At 36.7% G+C, this 27,927-nt stretch overlaps 1 protein-coding gene across 1 annotated transcript in view; it reads right to left on the reverse strand.

Annotated features, from left to right (window-relative positions):
- Positions 1-27,927, reverse strand: part of LOC132193818 (uncharacterized) — a 114,919-nt gene that overhangs the window by 81,502 nt on the left and 5,490 nt on the right. Inside the window, exon 4 of the mRNA XM_059614722.1 lies at positions 6,965-6,988. Within this exon, the coding sequence (XP_059470705.1) occupies positions 6,965-6,988 (24 nt within the window). The remainder of the gene's footprint in view (positions 1-6,964; positions 6,989-27,927) is intronic.

A 27,927-nucleotide genomic window follows, 5' to 3' on the forward strand; every position in this document is an offset into this window, starting at 1 on the left:
TCAAATGGGTCTGATTTTAACTGCAGCCCAGGCCTAATGGTAAGTTTTAGAGAAAAGGTGATTTTTTTCTGGCTTGAAACGCGATCCATTAGTCACTAATCGATATTGCAAGTCACCAAAAGAACTTCTTATAGCTTTATAAATTTCATTTAAACCTTATTGTTTATATTAAAACAAAAATCAATGTTATCAAAATATTTAATGATTATTTTTATTTTCTTACAAATAGTAATTTTAACTCCCTCGTGTTTTGCGCAGAACTTTCTTTGCATTAAATTTATAACTTGTTTAAAATAAAAAGGCTAAATTTAAACCACAAGAATCGCTTTTGCTCGGTTTTCATTCTCTTGAAATTTTCCACAGACTTTCTCTCTTCTTCTTCTTCTTCAAGGTCTATTAAAAAGAATCCTTTCAGGCCGCTCTAAGGAGGGCGTCTGAATGGGATTAATTTTGCAAATTGATCGAACGGATGATGAAGGAGAGAAGAGAATAAGGAGAGAGTTGGGGGTTGATCAAAACTTGGGCGACGCTTAAATAATGTACGGCAGAGTTGCCGGCAGACGAGAGACGGATCGACTATTTTCGGCGAGAAGGAAAAAGCACGACGAGAGACGGAAAAGGCCACGTCATAAAAGATAACTAACGTGTCATTTGCACGAAGAGATTTTCTGCTGTGACAGATTTACGACGACGTTTCCGTTCGTCCTCTAAATATTGCACGTCCAAATTCACTCTGCCGCTTGCCGAATAGAGTGGAGAGTTTGCTCTGCTGGCAGCAATTACACTTAATACTTCTCCACTAAAAGTTTGCCAAATCGCTGCTCGATGGGCCGAATTACAGCCGCATTATTTTATAGAGAGACGCGCGGCTCGGCGGCGGCGCTGCCATTTTTCACTTTCGCCGCGGCAGGTCGATTTCGCTCTCCGCCGAGTAAATAATTCGAGCCGGCGTTTTTTAAAAGAAATAATGTTACATGTCAGCAGTTTGCCTTTTGAAAAAGCTTAAATTTTAAGGAGATAGATCCACATATGATTTAATTTTATCTTTGTAGTTTAATTTAAATTGACTGCAAACTGCAATTAAAATTTTAAAATCTTATTAACATTATCCAGAATAAATATAAATAAACTTTTATGATTTGAAATGGAATTTTTGGAATTTACCTAAAAATGTTATTGATTATTTTCATTAGAATGTTGGAAGTTTGTAGTTTGTATACTTTTAAATTATTCCTATTTAAAAGAATCTTCAAATTGGGGAAAAAACAAAGGCTTTCTTTTCTTTTGGTTATTTCAAAATTTTTGCCTCTTTGCAAGTTGTCAATGGGCAGATAATTTCAACCTTTAATGTTTAGGACAAACTTATTTCTGAATCAGAAAGAAATCTTATTTAACTGAACATTTTATCAAACCAAGAACAATTTACAAATCACTTTAATGGTTTATTTAGATTTTGTTTTATTAAAATTGGTTTATTTTATTCCATGACGATTGTTTTTATTTAAAAAATAAACATTTTTACCTCGGCGCCGAGGTGTATTAACGAATGTGAAACTTGCCGGCAGGGAAAAAGGTCGAGATAGAGAGCGAAAATAACATTTAGAAATGAAACCAGAGTTTGCTCTCGCTAGCTCTGTCGCTGGCTCTTTCTCTTCATTTTTTTTTTATCATGCACCGACCCGAGGGTATTTTGCCGGCGTGTGTTTTTGCAGCCATTGTTTGGCCAAATTGGGTTGCACTGCAGTTTACTTTGTTTCAGCCCAGCCGTGCAGGTCACGAGGCGCGCGCTTTGTGCGGGAGACACAGATGATGGAGAGCGCTTTTCACGAGATGAACGACACAGGCTTTGTTTTTCCACGGCGTCTCTCATTCATATAAATATGCTCTGCTTGCCGCGACATCCATTACAAACGATGAGATCCACGTTGACAAGTTACTCTTTCAAATTAAAAATATTTCAAAACGATATTTCAGTCAATTTTTTTTATTTATAGTCAGTTTTAATTCATTTAACCGTTCAATAAATTTACATATCCAAAAAAATGGGAATTTTTTTCAGAAAGAGGAATTCCTTCTTGTTTTCTTCAATTTTTACTGTTCCAACCATTATCAAGATATAAAGTTTCAGTTAAAAAATCATTTGAAGCACTTTAAAATTTAAAACATCATTTTCCATAAAAATGGATATATAGAGAAGATGCATCATAATTTACAATACGCAGGATGAACAAAAACTTTGGAATTTTCAAATTTTTCCAAAAGCTTAATAAATATTTAAAGTAGAACCCTTTTTTAACCTTTTTAACTAAAATTTTGGAATTTTATTGATCTAATTCTGATAGAAATGTGTTCCACTTTAGATAAGGCGTGTTCGAGCGGCATTGCTCATTCATCCGTGATTCAAGCGTGTGTGCATTATATTTATCAGGCATTGTTGTCCGCAATGAATCAAAGCGGGTGGCGTTGCGATAAGAAGTTGCGGTCTCTCGTCGTCTGCAACAAAGCGGCCGCCCACGCGCGATTTGCATGAAACGAGGCGCGCACCTGCGCCAAACCTCAGCCGGCGCCATCCCTCGGGTGCGGCCACTTCCTTCCTTCCTTCCGAACGCCTAATGATAATTATTAATGCCAATTATTTCCACACCAGGTCACACTGCTCTCGTGCATTAACACAATTTGGCCGCCGCTATCTGTGCTCGCAATAATTATCAGCTGCGCCGCCAAATTTGGACTCGATTTGGTTGCCAAAGGGAACAAAAGCACATCATTATATCGCTCGAGACGCGATTCAAGCAGAAATGAGCTCCACTGAAGTTACTCCTTAATAGATAAAGGGACATTTTGAATTTGGAAATAAAGAAAAAAATTATTTCAAAATAAACCTCTTTGAATTGGCTGAATTATATTATTTTATTATTTTTCTAAGTAATGGAAAAATATGAAAGTGGAGTCGATATAATCAAACCTTTAATTCACTTCGATTAAATTTTTGTCCTATTTAAATGATTTAAATTGAGATTATTGAAATTTTACTTCTTGCAAATCATTTTGTTCTTTCACGTGGAAAGTTCATTTAACAGTTCAGTGGATTCGTGATCTCGTTAACTTGAATCAATTTATTATTATGCAACTAATCCAGCTTAGAATATCTTGTCTCGGTTCATTTATATCCTAACGATGAGTGTTCGTTCGGTCATGCATCGCTAGACTTTGATAGCTTTTCTCCCTCTATCTCGTTATAGTTTATAATCCTATAAATTTTGCGCTGTGAATATGTATTTATTCTATCAAATATAATTGCCATAATTGCGCAATTAAATAGTTGAGCAGATTAGAGAAGTTATTGCATTGGGGGTGGTGATTGGCATGGAATCATACTGAATGGAAGGTCCAACAACTTAAATGGAGAGGAATTAATTGCCGTGTTTGGCCTAATTGGCCGATATGAAAACTAAACAACACTCCAAACTTTCGTTGAATGCTCTGTTTTTTTATTTTTGAAAACTTTGATAAAGGAAAAAATTGCAGATATTTTTTGCAAATAATCAGGCGAAATAAAAATTTAACAATTATTCAAGGAAAAATCTTAAGTTTTCCCATAATAAGCTGATTATTATCTATTTATTAAGCATCCAATCATTCAGAATTGATAGAAGATATTATAGTTTTTTGTATCGCAAAATTTTTAAATTGAATTGTTAGTAATATTATAATAATCGACTTAAAGTAGTAAAAAATGATATCAAAAATTAAAAATAATTTTCCTCAAAAATTATAATTAGTCAAAATATTTGTGAATTAAAATATTTAACGCGCAGCTCTGCCTTTGTCACAATATTTGGCAAATATACCATTTTAACGCTCGGGAATGAAATAATTTGATTCAGAACAAGGGGATTTTCGATTTGGAAATGAATCTGTCTGTGAATGCAAACAAGATGGAATTAATTCTAGAGATGGAAAAAGCCATTTCGTCGCCGCGGCACACAAAAGGAGACGAAAGTTGAAAGCTTTGGGTTGAAAAACGAGCGCGCGCAAAACACACACCAAAAGCCGTCCGCGCGCGCGTTTCCACCCGACGTGCGACGGCCTTTCTGATTTTGCAGCGCACAATGGAAAGGCGAGATGCTAATCTGAATAAAGAAAGGAAGCCGTGTGCGGTGCTTTAGAGTCTCGTCATTTGTAGGAAGAGGAGAACTCACGGGCAAGACGTTTGCCTGTCTCCGGCGCGGGGCGAGCAAATTTATTCGCAGATATAAATCTGGCAATGATATGCAACGCCACTTTGGTGTTTCGCTGAACACGCGTAAGAAGTGTGTTATTCAAAGCTTGATTTCATCTGGCAATTAAATGTAAATAGCTTGACTGCTGGAATCTCTCTTTAATTTGAAACGCCGGATTTGTACAAGAAAAGCTTTCCGCTGAGAATGCAAAATTCGCACTTTGCTATTCAAAAGAGACGCGGGCGGCGGAATAAATGCGCGAATACATTTTCTCTCTCTCGCCGGTTGTTGGAGAAAATGAAGCCGTTTGAATTAAAAGTGGTGCGGAATGCAATATTGTGCAACGCAAGGAGTCGCAGCAACGCGCCGGAGCCTCTTTCGCGCGCTGTTGACCTAATTATTTCGCAGCAGAGGCGAAAGACAATCTCCGGCAATGTTCCTTTTAACGCTTGACTTGCTTTCACCGATGGAATTTCATTTGTTTGTCTTTCGCTCTCTGCTTTTGAATTTCTACAGTGGAAAAATCAAATCTTTTAATATAAATCAGGGGCTCCTCACTACTTCTGATTTCCCGAGATTTCCAATCAAGTTTCAAACTTCTTGCAAAACTCAATTTCCGCCACTTATCAACAAATAATCTTGTTATTCTTCTGCGCAACTTTATTCTCTTCTAAAAATAAGCCGATTGCGAGACATCTTGATGGAGAATTCTGAAATTTTTTTATGAAACGTATGGAAAAAAATAAATTAAGAAAAGAATAAAAATAAAGTTGTGGTTGTCAAGAAAATTTAGTTTTGTGGGAAAAGCTTTCCTCGAAAAAGTCAAACTTTTTTGCCCTACAAGGCTCACACACGTGTAGTCATACGATCGGACAATGAAAAAGGATACAGCGGCGCGCGGTGTTGTCCAATTTCAGTGCGTTCGCCACTCTCGCAACTCGATCCCGAGCAGCGCGCTGATGAAAAATTGGCGGCGACGCAAAAAGCTCCGGGCACGATGTCGAAAAAATATCAAATGGCAGGTCGGGGCGGTGGGATTTGCAATTGTCCCTGGAACCCGAGACTTCTTCTTTTTTTTCAGCACCGCCTCTCCAACTTTCTTTCGCAAGTTATTCTAGACGAGGGCGAGTTGCGCACCTACTTTGCGGATCTTTATGAACCGGCCGACGAGCTCATGCACGTGTTTCGCCGCTTTGCAGACGCGCAGGTAGACGGAATTCGCAATTATAGAAGCGCGTGCAACGTGAAATAAAAATGCGTGGTAAAGTACGTTCCCAGCTTGTTATCAAACACAAAGTGTTTCATTTTTTGTGTTTATTTATTTATTAAACTTAACGAAAAGTAAGATAGATGGCACTGGAATGAATCCTTCTTGCAATAATTCATTAAAATTGAGGGTAACAAATTCAGTGAATCGATAAATTGGCTCTCCAAGTGAAAAAGACTCCTGCAAATTACAATAATTTATACAGAAATTGCGTATCAAATAATTTCTTTCCGTAGAGAAGATACAAATATAAGGTCTTTGGCAAGACGGCGATTTAAATTTGGTAAACAAGACGGAAACGGCTGAAATTCGGAGAAAATTCTGTGCTCATTAAAATCCACGCTGGAGCAGAAAGGCGAATGCAATTTTTCACGCTCCAGCGATTCACCTCGTCAGCGAAATTCGATTCATCAGCGCAGCGCATTCGTAGGGCTTCAAAGACGAACTCGTGAAACCGACGAGGTTGGCGCCGCCGTAATTAGCGCGCTAATTAATTAAACCCCTTCCGAGATAAGGCGCGAGGCCCATTCATTTTATTATCTCTCGGGCCGAGTTAGAGACAAAAATATATCCTTCTCACGGTTTTTATGAATGCAGAAATGTGGGCTTTTGCGGCCGGCAATTATTTCGAATTGGGCTTGCGGCGGCTGGAAATTGTGTTGCCAGCCTAATTGAAACGAGAGCTCTGACGTCGGTGCAGCACAATTTCTTCCTTCCTTCCGCCTCCTGCCGAAACACTCGCCAATTTAATGAGCTCCGCCGAGAGCGAGCTTTTCACCAACTGCCGCGCGCTTTATTACGCCACTTGGCAGAGAAATTTCATGCCTGACGAACGTTTAAATAATTATTGAGTTGCAAAATAATCCTTGATTGCAGTAAAAATTTCGATTCGATAATAAATACGAGAAATTGTTTTTCTTTTAAGCTAAATTATTTACACCTTTTATATACAAATTTATTTCAAGTCCATCAATATTTTAATTTAACTTCAACGTTAATTATAATGTAATTTAATCAAGTCAGCGAAAAATTGGTCAAATCTAGGTAAAATGAGCCAGAAACAAATTTAAAAGATTTTTCAAGAAAAAAACCAAAATATTTTGATAAATCCTAATTAATATGTAAATATTGCAGATCACAATAATTTTTTGCCCGTTGATGATATAAAAAAATAAAAATTAAATTAAATCTCACTGAATTTAAAAGTACGATTCACATAATATCAAGAAAAGAATAGAAAATTATTTCTTCTCTGTTTCGTCAACTTTCTGGGCAAACTCGGACTTCTCTTTTGACTTTCAGTTTTAGAAATTTCTAAAGATTTATATTCTCATTTGTAAGAATAAACAGTATTTAATTAAATTTACGGTTTCTCTCGATTCTATTTTGTATTTGGTAATCGACAATATTTCCTTTGATGTACAAAAAAAACTCACCATTCTGCAGATAAAGTTACGAGAGTTGTTGTACTTACCAAACGAAGGTGTGGCAATGTTGTCTGAAACAGAGCAAAAGCAAATTAATTATTGATCAACGCACCATTCTCATCACGTTAATTGAAATTAAACACAAACATGCGACGAATTAAACTATAGTGAATGATTTTAGAGAGAGAACAATTTCGTGTTAATTTTTAACAGAGTGAAAAGGGCAAACGCTGCGGAATGAATTGAATTAATCAGTTGGTATGCAAATGCATGTTTTGCAAACAAGGCAGGCGCACTCGCGTGGCTAATTAATTCATTCGGGATGCGCTGACTTGGCACACCGGTTGGTCCTGCAACTGCTGATGCGCGCGGTGACCGATTCAATTGTGACTGTAATTGATGCAACTGTTACGATTCTGGTTTGCTCTTTCAATCGTAATCACCGCGTTATTTGCAAATAACTACAAAATAATTTGTGTACAATCAAAGAGCAAGCATTAATGTGATTAAATGCAACCCACTCGGCACCATAGAACAGAGCGGGTTGCATAATTCAATAGCGTTAAAAAAAGGTTGTTGAGCAAAAGAGATGGAAAATTGCAGTGAGGAAAAAACAATGGAAATTTATTGCGTAGATACGAGTGGAAAAACATAGGGACGAAGGCGCAGTTTGTTACCTTCTCTGCGACGTCTATTAAATTTCTTTGCAAAAAATGCACTCAAAATAATTTATTTACTGCGCAAAGAAAAGAAAATATCGCTTCGTTTGTTTGTTGACACTAATGGCAAGAAAAAATCTTGAAATAAAATTTGCTCTAAGACATTTTTCATTTTGAAATTATTTGATTTTCTATTGACTAAGGCGATATGAACTTGTCATGATGGAATTTTTATCAATTATTTTTAAATACGCAAATAATTCAAAATTATTAATTTATCCCCATCCATTAAAAGATTCTCTCTTATTTGCTTTGGATTGATGTAAAAATAATAATTTAAATCAAAAATTAATCAGGCTGATTTTAAGCAGAATTTAATAATTTATGAATCCAATTAATTGAAATTTGCAAGCACGCTGAGGAGGATGAGATAAAAAGAAACTTATTTCCTAGAAACGCGTGTCGTCGTTTTGTCTCCGGATGAGCTCGACTGATGGAAATTCGGCTCTCCCGACAAACTGGGCAGGAACAGACGGAAATCGTGACGCGAATCAAGCCCAACGAGAGCGCCCAAGGCAAGAAATCATAGGAGCGGAAAGGGTCTCGGCACCTGAAATTTATCAGGGCTTCAGCTGCGACTATCCGGGCTTGCTGATCAATATGTGTGCAAATAACACTGGAAACTCGCGTGTGTGTGTTTCCGCCGAGAAGGAGCCAACTTGCGCCTCTAATTGTTTGTTTGCCTCGCACGAAACGCACTCGCGGTTTGCTAACACATGGCGCAGCTCTCAAGAATAATTTATGGCCGCAAGAGTAGGCAAAGCTCGTCTCAATATTCATATCTCAGGAGAGATTTGATGGGGAAATTCGGTTCGTGTTTGCCAAGCTCTCTGCCGTCCCGAGGGAATACAAGAGTTTCAACGAGTTTTCTATTCAAGACGGGAATCGGATGATCAAATACATAAAGAGATTTTTTTAATTCGAATATGTTTGTTCAATTATGGTAATTTTAAGTGATAACTTTTGCAATCAACCATAATATTTTCCTGTTATAAAGGAAGTAAATTTTTCCTATTTATACTGAATTTTTAAAATATAAATTAGGAAAAAAAAGGTTACTGTTTTTCAATAAATTATTTTGGATGTAATTATTTGACTTTTTAATGGAGTTTTCAGATTTGAAAATAATTTATGTTTTACCAGATTAAATAAAATCATGCGTTCTATAAACATTATCCAGTTATTTAAACTACTATTTTCATAGATAATAACATTTAATAACAAAGTTTGATCAGAAAAACAAACTTGATAGCAAACGAAGCTAACTTATCATAAAAAGTGATATTATTTTATTCCCTGTAACTTGGAAGAGCATTCATTAGCGCATGTGTCTTACATTAATATTGAATCGTGGCAGCAAAACTGCTGCTCCTTTTTCATTTCTAATAATATTATCGTTGCAATTGCCATTCTGATGCAAAAAGAGGCTATAAATCAGGCCGGTAATAACACTCGGGCATGCATTCGCAGCCAGAGAGGTGTTTGCGGCGATAACGAATAAAATTTTATCTGCGAGGCCTTCTTTCTTCTCGCTTTCTTTTTTCAAGGGGGCTTCGCTCCTGAGTGGATCTAGAAGGCGCCATAATTCAAAGGACCAAATGCGTTGGCGAGATTGCAAGGGCAATTAGGAATCCTGTAAAGCAGTTTCGGGCCGTTTAAGATCGTAAATGCGGCTGAAGGGAAAATCTCGACTCCTTCCAAGGTAAAGCTAATAAAAAGTCAATCTTCCTCAAAATTTACATTTTTTTTTTAAATTTAAAATATAAAAAATAAAAAATAAAAACAAATAGTTTACAGATCTTCTAAAATATTGCAATTTAACACCTTTCCAGCATGTTATTCAATCCAAACATTTTTTCCTTCTTGAAATTTTTAAATAAAAAAACTATAATTTTGCAGCAGGAAAATTAAATCAAAGATATAAAATTTTCCTGCTGATTTAATGTTGTTAACAGATTGATGGGCATCAGGGATAATAATTGAATTAATTGAATGCTGAGGGGGCGTTCGACGTTTGTTGAGTTGCTCTCGCAACCACCACATCTGGAATTGGACGTCGATGGAACCAGCAATGATCAAGTGAATGTTTATACGTTGCTTTCGAGTTAGCATGAAAGCAAATAACCTCGAAATAATTTTGAGGAAAGGAAAATCAGAGAGCGACTTGATGGAGACGACTTGTGATATTCGAAATGAACAAAGCCGCTCAAAGGGGATCATTGTACATTCCAGGAGTGGTGGTCGCTCCGCAAAAAGCCCCTTTTCTGCGACACGGCTTAATGGTAGTTTCCAGGCTGCAGGTCAATTGTGAGCTCGGGGAAAATATACGGCCGGGAAAGGCCAAAGTTTGATGAAAGCCGCCGTTTCCGTGTATAATAGAGAGAGAGAGAGGCGGTGTGCATTGTCAAGCATTTTCAAACCCCAATGCTGTGCCCTCGGCCAATTTGCATGTCGAAACGCGTGCGTTACTCAAGGCTTATCCAGCTTCCTTCTCTATTCGCAAATTATGCGCTAACATCCTCAAGCCATTTCAGTGTTCAGCTTTTGTGCCTCAAGATATAGCGTGGGAACCATTTTTGAATTTAAAAAAACTGTGTTACAAAAAAAATTTCTTTTAAACCTAAATATCAATTTGAAATCTGTTTTTATTTTGCTATTTTAGCTTTCAATAGGGCTTAAAGAGTGAAACGCACTAGATCTGCACTTCACACACCAATTGGAAACTGTCAATAATTGCAATAAATTAATTATTTGCAAATATTTAGCGTTTGAAAATAATCCTTAAACAGGATTATTTTAACGAAACAAATCAGCAATTCAATTTGAACTGAAATTTATTTTGCCATTTTTTTAGCTTTCGAAAAGACTCAAATTTGCACTACCAAATTGCACTTGTACAAAATTAATAAAAAGTTCTCTAATGGAGATTCGTATTTAACGCATTTTCGGCAGTACGAAAATTGATTAATTTGTAAATCATTAAATAATTGCGGTGCTCATAATTTATGACCAAGAATAATTATTTAAAAATAGGATTGTAGTTTCCTTGGCAAAAGTGTTTCTAGAAAATTTATTTGCAGCACAATCTACTTGAAGAGAACCCTAGGAATCCTGTTCATAACAATCTTGATGATGATAACTAGCAAATACTTAGGTACGAAGGCATTCCTTCCCACTCACTCATCCCACACCAAAGTGTCTCGAAATACATTAGCTTATTTTAGAACGAATCAATGAGCAAACTCGCTTCAGAATTTGAGATTGCGTGCTCAATATCAAAGTTTGCAGTTCTCTGAGAGGATAATTGGAGTCGCCGCGAGGAAGAAGCTACACCTGCTAATGACACCAAAATAGCCCTGGGAATTTCGGTGCAGCTGCCAGAAGAATTTTTTTTGCCAATTTCCATTTCACATTAGCAGGAACGACTCCAACAAATGACTATGGCCGCGCCCATTATTGAGAAAGTAATTTTCGCGCGTGTGTTCGGGTGTGGGCGACGCACAGAGGGAGGTTTACATTTCCCACCCTCGGCACAAACATTTCATTTTCCAACGCAATCAGTGGAAAATTTCAATTGAGAAGCAGTCCTTCAATTTTCTTCCAGTTCAGCAGCGCCCGTTTTGAATTTCATATTTCCCAATCTCCTCTCGACGATCATTATTTTTTGACAGACCAATTTCCACCGAATCAAAACGTGGCCAGACACAGACGCGTCTGCTTGTGAAGGTAAAAGTAAAAAATATAAACGCACTTTCCGCTTTTGGATTTACAAATTTCCATTGGCGAAGCACGTCTGTCAAAAACAAAACCGTACATCTCTTTTGACATTGGCCCAAAATTAACTACTCAAAGGTTCACGATTTAACAGACCGTCACTTTTTTTCTTTCAAATTACGGCTCTTGAAAAAAAAGGGCCGTAATCTTCCTCTTTTATTCCGCTCGCTCTGTTCGCAACAAAGAGAGGTGGCAATAATTACTGAAGGGACTCGCTTTAATTCGATCCAAGAGACCGAAAAAAAACGCCCACCAAGTACGTAATTAAACCGAGTGGAAAAGCTTTTGCTGGCGAGAAGGAAAGAAAGACGAGAAGGCGCGAGGCCTCATTAGAGCCGTTAGTCATTTTGTTTTTTATTATCTTTTCCGTGATGAAGCAAGTTTAATTTGTGAGAGGGAAAGATTTAAAAACTTTACGTTAGGGGCAAACAATTAAATTTTGTTTTCAAGGAGAAGAAGAGAGAGAAATTTTGAAATTTAACAGGAAAACTTGTGTCAATTTAAAAATATTATTTATTATTTTCATAAATTTGTTTGAAGAAGTTGACACTCCAGGAGATGATTACGGAAAATCCCGATCTCTTCTTTTCTTTTTACATAAATGTTTTAATTTATCTCTAAAATTAAATTCTAAAATTTGATTTTCACAATTAAAATAATGTTACATCTTTCCTCCTAAAAATATACTATTGAAATTTAAATTAGCCCAACTTCTTGTTTAGAAAATTCCCTCTTTAATTGTCTTTGTTGCAGATCTTGGAATAGCTAATAGTGATCAAGAAATTTCCTGAACTTTCAGATAAGAATTTATTGAATTCCTTCAGTGACTTGCGATATTAGAATTTGAAATATCAAATTAGTGAAAAGCAAATTGAATTTCCGTGACAATATTTCCAATTAAGTTTTAAAAGAAATTAATCAATAAATATTTTTGCATTTTGCTTTTTTTCCCAAAATAACCAACAACATAGTTTGTCCTCGTACAATAAATAATTGACCTGATTGTGCCGGTCACGCGAAATTTATGCAGCCACGCGCGAGGTGCACATTAATTTATTTTGCATGTTTGCCAATACACAAGAATGTGTTTGCACGAGCGAGGACATTAATTATGCTGCGCTCCGCCCCACCATCTGCCGCGCCTAATTAATGCAAATATTAATTTACGGCAGTCGAAGCAACTTCTTGATGGGCTTTCTGCAAACTCGGCGGGAGACGCCGCAACTCCAAAACCGGCAGCCAGGGGCGTCTGAGAGCTTTGGCCCGTAAAACTGACCAGAACATCGCTCGCTCCTCTGCAGCCAGCCCGGCGGCTAATCCCGCTGGGACGAGTAGTTTGATGATCCCAGGATTTGCAGAGAGCCAGAATTTCCGTTCAACCGAAATTTGAAATTTTACATCAGCTTATTTGGTCAAAGGTCAGAGAAGTTGTGAATAACGTAGAGATTAACTCGAAAAACTCGCAATTAACGAACTTGTTAACCGCAGCTCGAAAAAAAAACAAGACCAAAAGCAGCCAGACTTTGAGATAGTTCAAGCTGCACGTTCGCCAAATTAACAACCCAAACGCATGTCATGGCTTTTGCAATTTTAGTCTGTAATTTATTATAAATTCTTTACAACATACAAAATTCCCAGGCGTATTATATCAAAATGGGATAATTTAAAACTTTTCTAGCTGAATTTATATTGAACAAAACTAAATCAGCAAGAAAATTTGAATTCAACAATTTTTTATTTCTGTTTCACTTAAATTTTTTAAAGACCGTAATAAAGAAAATCGATTAAAAAGCTGATAAAATCACATATTTCAAATTGTTTTATGTAATTTTTCAAGTAATTTCACCATTTTTTAGAGCATTAGTTTTTGTTTTTAGCCAATATGAATTGTACTTAACTTAACAAATTATGATTATCTTGGATTTGTTAGATTTAGTTTACACGTTTAACTTCCTGACAAAGTCGATTAAAATTCAATTTCAATTTTGATTCCAGATTTGCACAAACCCGAAATTCGAGACGTAAACTGGTGTGAGTCGCGCAGGGAAACTTTTGCCGCGGATAAATAGCTCAATTGAATGTGATGTTGGCGATGTCGAGTGCACACGGCAGCTCAGAGTACACACCCCGGAGGCTTTTGCTTGTCTGGTAATGGCGCCCTGTACCATACCCTTTTCATTCTCGTGCAGCGAGTGCGATTGATTTTTCGACGGATATTTTTCAATAGATGCCCGTCCCTCGTCCGTCCGCCGCTCGCAGAATCGCAAACACTTTTCCATCGCAAACGCGTATTTACATTGCAGCTGGTGAGAGTGAGCGCGGAAAAAAAAGTACATATGGGGAAAAAAAGTGGAGGTTTTATCCAATTTCGGACCGAGTTCAAATAGGAACGCATGTCGGATTCGAGAAATGTGTGTGCCCAGATGGAAAATCCCCGGAGCAGTCTATCGTCTCATTGATTACATGCCAAAGAAAGCTATTTGCACTGAAGGCCGCCGGCCGATTTTATGTTGAACACATTCGGTTTCCGTCTGCGGGATGCAAAAATACCGATTCCGAAACACGATTTAATTTGGTGACAATTTGAAAATTTATATGATTCAATTAAGAAAGGGGAATTTTCTGAACAGTATTAATTCAGAATTAGATAAAAAATTTGAAATTTAATAAATAGGACGTTCTGGTTGAATTTTGTACATGTATCATTAAAATTCCAAACTACAAACCACCTAAATTAATAATTATTACTACTTTATTTCTAGAAATTCTTTTAAAATTCTATCTATGAACTCCTAAACCCCGTAAAATTCAGTAATAAATAAAATTTTGACACTTTGGTAATATTTTTTGTAGGTTTGTGTTTTGTTTACGTTGCTGAGAATATTCCTGTTTGTCTTGATTTTGGCAGTTTTATTTGGAAAAATTAATATTTTGGAAACAGAAAACATTAAATGTTTTTTGAAACAACTTCAGATGAATCAAAGCTTAAAAAATTTGGAAATTTTAATTCATTTTCTCTGAATCCACGTTACATTGCGTTCAAAAAATAAAATTTAATTTGTAATTTCCTTCTCTTAACGTGACGCACAAGATTGACGACTTTTCACCTGTACACGCAGCGAAATTTCCGCAGTTTCAAAACGCAAACACCGCCGACGCAGGAAGTGAAGGTGGAACAAACATTGCAGAGCAAATATTTTGTCAGCGTGTAATGCAGAAAATTAGCAGTCGTGGAGGCGGCGTGCGTTGAAATAACACACGTGAACCCTGCTTATATATGAAGTTGATCCAATCCTGCATGGGCGCGGCAGTTGTACATATTATTACACATTACATTCGAGGGTGAACTCGCAGGCGGCATTTGCATGTGAATGGAATGCGAGAGGGCGCAAATTTGCTGCGCTCGCCCAAGGAGGCAAAAATGCCGTCGGCTCTCTCGGGTTTATTTACTGCAGCCGGGCACAAACGCGCCTCGGCTAATTTCTCGCAGAAATGCTTGGCACGCACACAACGGGTTGAATTAAAAATTTCACCTCTCGTGCTTCCTAAAGAGTACCTTTTTAAAATTTTAATTTTAAATGATAAACACTTAATTAAATTGGGGATTTTAGCTACCATTGTTGTTAAGACTTGTTTTGACAATATCAATACCATTAGATTGAGCTCTTAAATTTTATTATTTTAAATTGATTTTCAAGAGCTGAAATCATATATTCTTTTATTTGAAACTCATTTGAGTACAACTTCAACTTAACTTAAAAAATTTTACAAAACAATTTTCAGTGTGGTGCGCGACAAAATAAATTCAAAGTCTTTCACTTCATTTTTGAATAGTCATTAATACTAAGGATGCGATTTTTGCACTCGGCCAGGTGGTACTGGGTGCATTTCTCACCGCATAGCAAACACACGCAGGAATCACTTTCATCGAAGCACTGCTGTCGCTCGGAACTATTGCTACAGATTTGGTTGTGAAAACCGTGCATGGCATATCGACAAAAAACATGGCGTTTATCAAATAAGGGTTGTTTCCATACATCATTTCTCATTGCCGGTGTGACATTAAAGTTAACATTAAATCTAATGTCATGTTCAGAATTATAACTCTCAAGGAACTTTAAATAATTTTCAGTCTCCGGGAGATCGTATTTTTCTTTTAAGTCATTTACAATTAATTTCTCGTCAACTAGTTTGTACACATAGGTGTTCTTGTTATATTTCGAAGAAGAGCTGAAATCATAATTTATTTAATATGCTTGATTAAATTTGAACCAACTGCTTTTGCAGCAAATTGTAACGTTTATATTTAAATTTCATTTCCTCATTGATCAGCGCGAAATGTGTTTACATTTGAGGCAGTTGCTTAATTATTAATTAAACACTTTCATATTAATTAAACTAAAAACATCATACTAGGAGAAATCGTTTTGTAATTTCCGACTGATTTTTAAGCTCAGGTTAAAAATTTGTTCAAGATAAATACAAATATTTAATCCTTAAATTAAATTGATTTAAATCATGGCTAACTGATGCTTATTTTTGTAAAGAAAAATGTTGAAAAGATAAATCAAATTTTGTTGAATTTCTTCTATTTATATTATTGTTTTGTTTTTATATCTGTGATATGGAACTTTTTCAGAATGAAGAATTTTGATGAATTCTGTGCCAAGCAACAAAGGTTTTTTGAGATACAAATTTTTTTTAACTGATTGCGAGCAAGATAAGTGGGCTGTGCCATTCATTTTGTGAATCCTCAGCTGGCGGGGGCAGGAAGACAAAACGTTTGCCGAGTGCAACAGACGTAGTCAAATATTTGCACACCAACTGCTGCCGCCGTCGCTGGATGGTAATGCGAATTTTTGTTCCGCTTCAGGCCTCGCCGAGCCTCGCGTTAAATAAATATAAATGTACAAACACATATTCATGCAAACGCACGCGGCGAAGACGTTCAATTGTGTTACGAGAGCGATATTATTAATTCGCCCGAGGCAGCGAGTTCGTTCGAGCGAAAGAAACAAGATAAAGGCGAGCAGCGAGAATCGCGAGAATTACACTTTTCGCAGCAGCAGAAGGCGCGGATTTCACGCTTCAATGGCAACACGCTGCATCCTCTGTACATTTGTATTTGCTTTGCACAAAGAGCAATTATTTCTCGCTGCTCCACTTCTTTTGCTTCAGATGATGATGAAATGACTTCCCTCGTGATAATCTCTCTTGTTGGTTTCATCTGGGCAAAAGTTCCAAGACTTTATATATTCTTTTAGCAGTGAAAAAGGTTGAAATATCTTGACTTGTTCTTTCGAAAAAGGCTGGCAAATCTAGATGCAAAATTACCTTAGAAAAAACAATACAATATCAAATTTAATCAATTCGGTCTTTCAAAATTTTATAAATAAAAAATTATGTTAAAACCATTTTGTAATTGCATTAAAAAGTTGCAAATAGGGCTGAAATGAGATCAAAGTCCTCTTTTCCAGAAGTTGGTGATTCAAGTTCGGTTTTTTCCAGTCTGGTTCACCAAAACTTTTCCGAGCACCTCTATTTTTAGACTTTTGCAGAGTTTTTTTCCTTGCCAAAAAAAGCTCAGATGGCAAAATAACTCGCTCAATTCTAGGAGTGGCACTAGCGTGGTCTGCTCTTGAATTAAAAATATTGTCGCATCGCGCGGAAAAGAACACCGAGTGTCCGGCGTGAATTTTTGATGTCCAATTGCATCATGTTATTGCCCTCAGTGAATTTCTTTTTTATTTTCATGGGCAAGTTGCGAGACGAATTTGGCCTGAGATGCTTTTAAACTTGAATGGGTTTGCCGAGACTCATAAATTTTAATCTGGAGCCTAATTTGGGTCCCAAAGTGAGTAGCGCAGGAAAAAGCAGGCGCAAAAAGAGGTCGGAGTTTTAATTAAAACGGGGCAGCCCCTTTTCCAGAACGCACCGACTTGGGCGTGCTGGAATTTTATTTGCATGCCCCGACCAAAATATTTAATATATATTCCTGCGAGTGCCTCCGATGTTGGCGAAACTTTGGAATCTCCAAACGTAGTAAAAAAAATGTTCCCCTAGAATAGAGTTATTTATGATTTGCCGGCAAAAAATTAGGCACACAAGAGCAGAGAATTTCTGATTTGAGATGAAGAATCGTTGATTCGTTGGTAAGGCCAACATTTTTGTCTTTTTCTAACCTGAAGAACTTTTCTAAAAGTTCATTCAAAGCATGTTTACGAAATAAAAACAATTAATTTAAAATCGCTTAAATTAAAATTTTACAAATATTTTCAGTGTCCACAGAAGTGTGTTTTTAAAGATGAATATTTTGCAGATTGCTCAATGAAATGAAAGAAGAAAAAAAAAGAAATTCGGCCCAAAAGACTTTGATCCACATAATTATTATTCAAAATTTGTCAAAATTTTTATATTGATTTCATGCAGAAAATTAATTTAAAACAATAATTTTCTTCAAAACTGTCTGTGGTAATTTCCATCAATAATTTTATAAACTCTTTAGAAATTCTCAAACTTGTATTTTAATATAAAAAGCTTATAATTTTGTTGCAACCTCTAAATTCCAAAAGTTTTACCATCTCAGAAGCGGCTGATTCGAAACTTCGTAAAGCTGCATTCTTGATGTGAACAAATGAAATTAGTTGTTCGGCGGCTCGATACATAAATTTTGCAGCGGAATTCGCCGGGCGCTCCCTCTTGGCTCCCGACCCGGAAGATATTACGGCCACTCCGTCTCGGTAATTCAGAGATAAAACAACAGCAGGGTTATACACTCTCGGCAAGTACACACCCTCTGCGCAGGAGTTTAATGCATTAGAGTGTGCGAGGCGAGCTCGGACTCGGTGCTTGTTTATTTAGTAAATTTTGAGCCTGGTTGAGGAAAGACGCGCTCGGCCCGTCAAATTTGACGAAAATGTTTGAACCGCAAAAATTTTGATTAACATATTTTCACAGTGAGGTCAATTTGAATGGTTGGGTGAGCCGAAAACCTGTTGCCCGACAAAATTGATTTGATTTGCAAAATACCTCAAATATTTCAAAATGTGTGGTCATTCAATATTCGTTTCCAATTCAGTGATATTGGGTAATGTAAATGTTGTATAATTTTTCCAAGTTTTATGACTAAAAATTAATTTTTAAAGCTGAGCTTGCCGGATTTACCACAGAACCAATGTAAATATTCAGGCTTATGGTTCTTTTTTTACAACTTGTTAGGCGTGAAATGATATTGGTTTTATTTTATCAATTTTATTCCAGCCAATTTAGAATAAAATTGTCTTATAAAATTCCATTTCTCCAAATTCATTCAACATTTATTTTAATGTGATGTAAAAAAGAAGACTTGCAGCATCAAAATTATTCTAGACTTTTTTCAATATAATTAAGAGAAAACGAGAAGCGTTTTCAGGATTTTTGCAATTATTTACAGCTTTCGATCAAAAGCCCCGCTGAATAATTTGAACGAATCTACATTTAAACACGGCGAGTACGAATATCAGTTCATTAAATTATCTCGGCGTGAATACATTATGCAAATGACGTCTTGGCGATGAAACATGGATTGTCGAAAGGGCAAAGTTTACGACATACCTCAAGGAATTGAGTGCTGCGTGGTTGGTGGGCGGACGGACGAGCCGAAGCTTCTTCTCGCCCCTTTGCACTGCGATGGATATTTTCCCTGCGGCCCCGAATGCTTCGCCGGCCTCCTCGATAAACACACAAAGAAACTTGGGTGCCCCGCGGGATCCATCCGTTTTGATCCTTTTACGCGCTCGGATTGACTTCGTCGGCGCGTCTTACGAAGTAATTAAGCCACTGCCTTAAGTAGCCGCCACAACACGTTCCATTAACAAAGCTACTCGACTTCATTTATGCAAAATTTACAAATATATGTTTTATTTTACTTTATTTTCAACAAACTATGGTAATTTTTTTCTATCATTTTACATAAATTTCATTCAATTTCCCACTTCACATTTGGATTAAATTTGATTAAGATAAAATAACAAGGTAGTCAGCTACGAAAATTGAAGATTTAACCAAAATTTTCTTTATTATATAAATATCGTATTATTTAATTAAACAATTCAAAACTAACCTTATAATTTAATATTCAATTGATTGATTCTTAAAATAAATTTGAATTTCAATTAATTTTGTTCATTCTGTTGAATTCTGAAAAAGATTTTAAATTTTCTTATTAAAAGCATAACTAAAATCGATAGTTTTTTATTTTTTGAAGTTTCCAACAACAACAACAAAAACATTAGTTTTGAACGAGTTTTAACTATTTGCATAATATGTTCAATAATTTTTATTGCTGTTTCTTATTATTAATTATTTTTTTCTACAACTTTCCTGAGAACTTGATTAAATTTTTTAAGAAAAGATTACTTTTCACAAAAGTCTTCTCAAAAAGTGAATATAAATTGTATGGAAGAAATATGAAACTTAACTACTTTTTTTAAAATTTAAACCACTTAAACTAGCTGAACGAAACCTTTTCAGACTAATTTTTGCTTAATTTATTTACCCCAGAGCCTGATTTCAATTGAATGGATCCGAGCTGCTAATCCTGGGTGAAAAAGCCGGCAAACTTTAATTACGTCTGACATCGGAGAACACCATAGTTTGGAGGATGAGTGGCGGTTTTTGCCGGTGCCAGGCTTTTGTGTATATTCGTGTGTACACGATGGGCAAACACGGCTCTCGCTAATTAATATTCCTCCAAGACAAACACGCCAAGATGGTGCGGTCTCGGATATAATTTATCGTGACTGCCGCGCCAAAGTCTTTCCGTATTCTCGGGAGGTTTTTCAATACCGGCGGGCGAGACACGAGCAACGTCAATTTCGGAAGTAATTAACTTTCTTTTGTTTTGTCGGCCCAAGTTTCAGCTCGGCGCGCGCGTGACTTTCTAAAAGCTTGTCCTGCTGAGCGGAGGAAAAAATTTAGCTTTTTGAATTGTCAGACCGGAAGATTATAGAATTTTTTGAAAGTTCTGAGATGAGGTTGACCTTTTTCTGTAAAGTGGTATTAAATAATTCGCCGCTCGAATGGTCCGAAAATGTCAACGAGGAGGAAAAATGCGAGTTGAGCAAACAACTTGGAAAAAACTGGAAAGACGCGGACAAAAATGTTGAAGTCTTGAGCTGGTAAAAATTTCTGCCAGCGTATTTGTTCTGTTCTTCTCACTGCTTGCAAAAAAGGAAAATTAAAATAAGTGTCCTTTTCTGTTTGTTGGAAAATAAAATATCAAAGTCAATTTTTTATCATGAGATTTTAAAATTTATTTTAATTATAAAATAAAATATGATGGAATAAGAAAAAAATTAATTTTCATGTTTTGTTAAAATATTTTTACTCGGATTTTGCTGTGTTTTAATTAATTTCTTGAAGTAAGTTCAGTTCTTCATATATCCGTAGTCAAATCACGTCTTTACAACAATTTTGATTTAAAGTACCAAAATTTTAATTCAATTAGGAATTCCTCAGCTTGTTAGGATTCAAACAATGAAAAGTATTTGAATTTTCTTTCAAAGCTTCCTCTATTAAAATTTCCATAGCTTATTTTTCATCCTTCCGAGAATGTTTACATTTCTGAACCAATTTCGTGCGGTGTGGTCTAAATTAATTTAAAACTCGATTTCTTTTCCCTTTTTTTCTCACTCGCGCACGCACGTCTGGCAAAAAGAGATATTTTTCGGCTGCTGGAAACTCGACATCCTTTATGAAATAATAAAAAGATGAAAAAATTTTTCTCCTCTCTCTCTCTTTGCGCTTCACCCGCAAATTTCAATCTTTACTTATTTCCCTCGCAGAGTCAGCCAGGGCGTATATTTTTGATTTCTTTTTAATATAAAAAAACCCTCCAGACGAGAAGTCAGTTGCCTTTTGTTCTCCCGCTCGGCAACTCCGCCGGGGGCGACGCGCAAGTCGCGAAATCAATTTTTCATGAAATTCGCCACAATGCGATCTGCGCCGCGCACACACAGCCCACGGAAAATATATGCGAAATTTCGTATAAATAAAAAAGGCCACGCACAGATTGAATAGTTCGCCCACGGCATTTTGGAACATTATGTAGTTTCCTCAGACCCGAAATTAAAGCGCAGAAGCAAAAATACAGAGACCTCATTATAGCGATCAACATTGCATGACCTTCTAATGTTAATCTTAGTATCAAGGTCAACGTCAAATTGGTGCTATGAGGTCCCCGTACAAAAATAAACAAAATAGGCAAAATTTTATAACGTCAAGATTTGATAAAGGTTTTACGGGTTTGATATTATCCGTAGAGGAAAATAGCAATCTCTTGGCTCACAAGTTTTCTTGTTTCTATTTTCCTCGTACTAATAAAATAGGATTTGCTGAATCAACAAATATATTTTCATTTCCATCGAAAGTTCAATTAAGCTTGAACTTAATGAATAGTGATAATTTATAATGTAAATAAAATTATAATTAAAATAATCAATGTTTTTTATTTTAATTCAGCAGGACATTTAAACGTTTCAATGATTTCTTTATTTTTTTTTTTTTATTTTTAATGAGAAATTAATCGGATTTTTATGTGATTTTCAAGCCTAAATAACTCTTCCCTTCATTTTTATAACGTAATTCTGTGCATATAATAATAACCTTCACCATTCAAGCCAGGAATGAAAATCAATCTTTGACTGTGCAGAATTGTAGGAACATAAGTTTTTGATATCAAATTCCGGTCACACGCACACATTTCTTTTGCGCGACCTGCTCCCGATGCCTACCTCGCAAAATCAGAGCCAAATTGTTTTCCGATCGCTTCAGGGGCTTCTGAAATACGAGATCATTACAAACGTCAAAAAGGGTGTAATTTTCATCAGCAGCTGCGATAAATTTACGACTCGCCGGGGCTCAGCCCTTGAAATTCGTTTGTCGCACAAGGAGCGATACAATCAATAAAAATACGTCCGCGCCCAGAGCTTTTTCTACCCCAAGTTTTCGCCTCCCCATGTTTCAATATCTAATTGATTTCCGATTCGAGTCTCACTAATTAAACTTGAGCTCTGTTTGCCAATTAGTGTCCACGTCCGTGCCGAAGCTGATTACGTTTCGCCAATATCGAAATTGGATAGAATAATAGTGGATATGCGTGAATGAACGTGATTAATTATCGGCATAATGGACACCGACCGTTTCCATTAACATATCAACCAGACATGCAAAAGGAAAATGATCTGTTTTTGTTGAATTAGTTGATTAACTATTCCAAAATTCACGCAGGCAGAACAGCAGGTTTTGTCAAAAAGTTAAACTTTATAATAAATTGCCGAGATATAAAATGATGACTTTAAAAACAGAATTTTTATTGAAAATATTGTTCCATTCATTCTTAAACAGTTTTCCACATTTTTATAAATTTATATCTCTACATTCCGAGTTGGAAATTTTATTCATACGAATAAAATACAACGACTTTCTCTCTAAACGTAACAGATTTCTTATGAATTTTATTACATTGTAGGCCTGCCTTTTCTCCGCAGCATTTTATTTATATTACGTCGCTCGAGAGCGTTTTTATTAGAGCTGCGTGGGACGTGGAATTTTTTCTTCCTCGAGAAAAAGTTGCTAGATTTAGAGCAGCCGATTTGCACGGAGCACGCAAATAATTTGCTGCGAGCAGAGTTTGTTGTTGCCGAGTGCGTGGAAATGAAATAAGTGTCATCGGACGGGCAATTTAAAATATGGGGGTCGTTGCGGCGGCGAACCCAGGAGCAAAAAGCCCCGAGCAAGGTGAGTTTCCTTCTCGTCTCTTTTTTTTCTCCACCCCAGCTCTTTCTTGTGTGTGTATTTATGTGCGTCGAAATGAAGTGCCAAGCCAGCAGCGGTAGGGAAAAAAAACCACCCGCCCGACTTCACAAAGTTAAGGTGCGGCAATAAATTTGTGCCGCGCGCGGAAAAACGTCCTTGTTGGAATTATTCCGGCGCGCGGAATTTATCGCGAGAGTCGTCCAAAGTTTGCACCTTGAGTTTCGCTCGCTCGCCGCCGCCGCCGCAGGTAATTTATTCCCGATTGAGGCAAAAAGCCTTTGTTTTCGAGCGACCGGCGCAGGGAATTTTCCTGGCACGCTCTTTATCGAGGAGAGGCAGTTTTTTTTATTATTATCCCATCATCGCCGGCGGCAAATTCCCAGCATCATTCAAATTTATTCCACTGTAAATTTCCATGAAAACGATCATCAAAAAATGTAAAAGAGATTTCAACATTCTCTCTTAATTTAGTTTTGATAGAGGAATAGGAGGCATCTTTTGTCATTCAAAAGACCTCATGAGCAGGAAAATTCGATAGCCAAAAAATGGAAAAAAATTCACTTGTAATCTTTCATATTGAAATGCAAATTTTGAACATTTTTAATCAAACCATTACAGTGTTTTCAATTAAAAATTGAAGAAAATTGAAAAGAATAGATAGAAGGTTCCATTACTTTAAAATGTTAAATTGTAAAACCGAGAGTTCCAGGTTATTATCAAATTATATTTATTTAACAACTCATATAGTTTGGGTCCAAATGAGTTAATTTTTTCTTGTTTCGCAGTTTAAACACGCAGAGAGAACAATGAATCCATCCTTTGTACTCCCTGCGAGTTGTTGAACCGTGCGCGCCGTTTCAAAGGTTCCAAGTAAGTTGATTTTAATTTCAAAGGGCAGCCGGCCGCGTTTGGGCTTCGCCGCTCCAAAGGCAAAGGGTTGATCGCGTCGGCTTGTTAGATGGGAAAGGAACTCGCTGCTCGGCACTACAACTAACTACGGGCCTAACTGGCTGGCGACCCACGTGCCGCGAATGCTGATCGACAATTACCTCGAGACAACTTTTGATTCTCCGACGCAGAGCGAGACAAAGGACGAACAAAAGAGGAGCTGCTGCAAGACAAAAAATAATAAAACCGACAAAAACTTGCAACGAACTATAAAGGAAAGAGGAACGATTGTGTTTTTCTTTCATGAACTGATGCAGTCCTGGAAATGTTCACAGACGCATAATCCATAAATAATGATTTCAAGGAATTCTTAGAGACGACTTTTGATCATATTGCTGCGTAAAAAAAATGACAATTTGAATTTTTAGAAATTAATGATGATAAAAAAAACTCCTATTTTCCCTAAAGTGTTGCAAAAATTATGGCAAACAAAGATCCATTTTAATAACAATTTATTCTGTGAATGTTTAATTCAGCTTTAAATTTGGTGACAGAAACAGCGGGGCTGGCAAATGGAATAAATAACCAGTTTATCCTCCACTTAAAACCCCCATTTCGTTTTGATAACGGAGACTTTAATTTCAAAAAGCATAATTCAGCGTAAAAGGTCCATAACCAATTTTGAGCCAGCGGTCGCTAAGCCTGTTTAAAAAGCACTTAGGAAACCCCTCGGCGCGGCGGCAGCTGTTTGATTTTATGATTCCATTATTGTGTCCCAAAACGCAGCACGAGGCGGGTCGTAAAATTTGCACTGTAGTTAAAAACAACCCCTTTTTTTTGGCAAAACTGCAAAATTTTCTTCTCTTTTCCTCATGAAAAATTGTAATAAGTTTGAATTTTGCTATTCCGAGTAAAAGAAAACTTACGAAATCTGATGACATTGTATAGAATTTTCATCTATTTGTTTCCAAACTTTAATTGACTTTGAAGCATCTCTTGTATGGACCCACGTATGAAATTAATTGGACAAGTTTGGCGTGTTCTGAACTGAAACTAGTCGCTGCTCTGCTGTTTTGCGTCAAAGCAAAACCCACGCCTAGTCTCTAGGATTGAAAACGGCCGGACCTCAACTCAGCCGCCGGCCGACAAAATGTGACGTTGCCACCGGCAGCTGACAAAACGAGCGTTGCAAATATTAATCACGAATTGACACATTTGCGGACAAACGTGGGCAGACGAGCTTATTGGGGATGCTGCGTTTTGTTCGACCACTGTCGGGAATTAATATCAAAATTGCCAATTTCGGAAGCCGACTTATTTGAAAGGGAAATATAAACCGGCGGTCCCAATTGAATTTCATAAATAAATAATTAGAAGCAGAGTTTTGTGTTGAAAGCAGAAGAGAATTATTGCCAAAAGGTTTGGAGTTTCATCACAACTAAAATTTTTTCAAAATTGAAAAATACCATTCAAACTTTATGATAAAATTTTTAATTAAAATAAAATGTTGTCTCTGACCTTTGCTGTAGTTAATTTGATAGTTTCATTTTCCTCTTAAAAAGTTACAATAAACGTAAATCCATCGGATATATTAGAATTTTTAGAGCTTAAATGAAACTGAAAAATAATCAGTAATTGACACACAAAAATTGAGGCCAAAATGGGTTTTTATAAACCCTAAATTTGTTGAAGACCTGAAATTTTCTGAAAAATTTATCCAGACTCTTTAAAAACACGGGGAAGAAACAAAATTTCGATCTCATTTTTCTCTCTAGTGCGGAGAAAACGAGGCCAAGATGGACGATAATAGCAATAACAACAACAACAAGTCTGCAATCCCTCATCTTTGTGCCTTTTTTTGCAACTGGGTCGGCTGAAATTCCGCATCTGCCACGAGGGCTCGGTCGTTTCTGGAAATATGACGGGGCGGACATAAAGTTTCCTTTCCTCAGAGTAATTGCTGGCCGAGCCAATTTCTTCAACGCGCCCACCAAAAATATAAATCTGTTTCCCGAGGGTGCGCTCTTTTCCGTCCCAATCTTCCCCGCACCGAAATGGTATAAAATTCCGCGCAATATCTGCGAGCAGGAGAAAAAGTAAATTACCTAGAATTTGCATGCAAGTGGAATCACATAAATAAATTTCAGACGGTATCAACACGTCAAAAGCTCTTCTTCGGAGATATTTATTTTTTCTCTTGAAATCCCTCAAACTGCATTTTTTTCCAGGAAAAAATATGCGCGCTTTTTTCTGCCTTAATATCGAGTGCAATCCATCACGAGGTGCCCGAGGGCGTTTTTCCAACTCCCTGAGCGGCGGTCACTCAGTTTTCGACCGAGGAATTTTCTCTCTTTCTTTCTGTTCGGACATTCCGGTCACACCTTTTCGGGCCACCAGGGACGGATCGTTCGTTCTTCTCCACGCCAGCCGAGAAAGAATCTGCTGCACGCTTTTATTTCGTCGGCCGGACACGCCACAGACACCGAAATCAAACCCTTTTTCCGAGGGTTTCGCCCCAGGGGCTGTTGCGGATCGACACTATTTACTTTCAACGCCGCGTTCGTTCAACTAAAATTTGTTGAATGCGAATTTAGACATTTCAGCTGCATCCTGTTTAAACAAATCGTCACAAAATTTAAATCACCAATAATTTGAAATTTTAATTAACAATTGTTTTCATTCTTTTGCTGCTTCAAAAGCACTATTGATTTTCTCAAAAAAGTTATTTGACTATTTTTTTTCATCTAATTTACATTTTCATGGTGATTCGATTGCGGTTTTTAACTTCTGAACCCTCTCTTTTATGACCTAAAGAAACTTTGGGTCGCTAAATTACAGTATTAATAATTTAATTTTGAAAATAAAGTCCAAATTATATAATTGATAATGAGACGATTTAGAAATAAGATAGCACCTTAAAAACAAGTCTTTACAACAATGGGAGCCATTTTTGGCCATTAACGGAATATATTTTTGTAAAATTTTTACAAACTATAGAAGTGAATTAAGAAATTATTTATTATCTTGGATAACGAAATAGCCCGCTTTGAAGTGAAAATTTCCATTTTTCGCTACGAAAAAGTCAATTTGTTCCACTCTGAAAAGTCACCCAATAGTAATTTAATATTTAAATTTCACAAAATAAAATCCATCTTCATTAATTTAAAAAAACTTCTCTCTCATTTTCTTATAAAAACGGACAAAAATAGTCAATAAAGTTGATTAAAAAAATGAAGCTTCATTAACTTCTGATATAATTGAACTCGTCAAGCAAGAACATGATATAAAAATAGAATCTCAAGGAAAACATCTTGAAGATAATTGAATATGAATCGTGGATGAGGAAAATATTGGTCCCAATTATGTCCTTGCAATGATACAAACTCTGGATCGAGCAAAACGGAGGAAAGCGAGTTATTGGGGCGGCAAACGAGCCGCTATCTTTTATTATTATTATTCTGAAGGCAAGGCCGGCCGGCTGGAAGGAAGGAGATTTTCCCTTTTCCTCGCAATATAACTGTCGTAGGTGTTGGACTAGTTGACTAGTACATTTCTTCTTTCCACAAATTCGCCGGCCAGCCCGGATCTTTTATTGCCCGGCGGCAAACAAACTGCAGGGCCGATAACGCCGCCAATAGAAAACCCATTTGGCACGGCGAGCGCGTGTATTTTATGGAAAAGATCCCAGCATTTCCTGGCTATATCTCGTCGACGCAGATGGACGTTTTTATTAAAACGTCATAATTCTTTTTCCACCTGCGAGAAGAAGAAGTTTGCTCGCGGCGGCGCCTTTTTGTGCGCGATCTCGCACAATTTCCTCTCTCTAGCTTCTT

Source organism: Neocloeon triangulifer, unplaced genomic scaffold (assembly GCF_031216515.1).
Source record: "Neocloeon triangulifer isolate White Clay Creek 2 clone unplaced genomic scaffold, ASM3121651v1 ptg000005l, whole genome shotgun sequence".
In the NCBI taxonomy this organism is placed as follows: Eukaryota; Metazoa; Arthropoda; class Insecta; order Ephemeroptera; family Baetidae; genus Neocloeon; species Neocloeon triangulifer.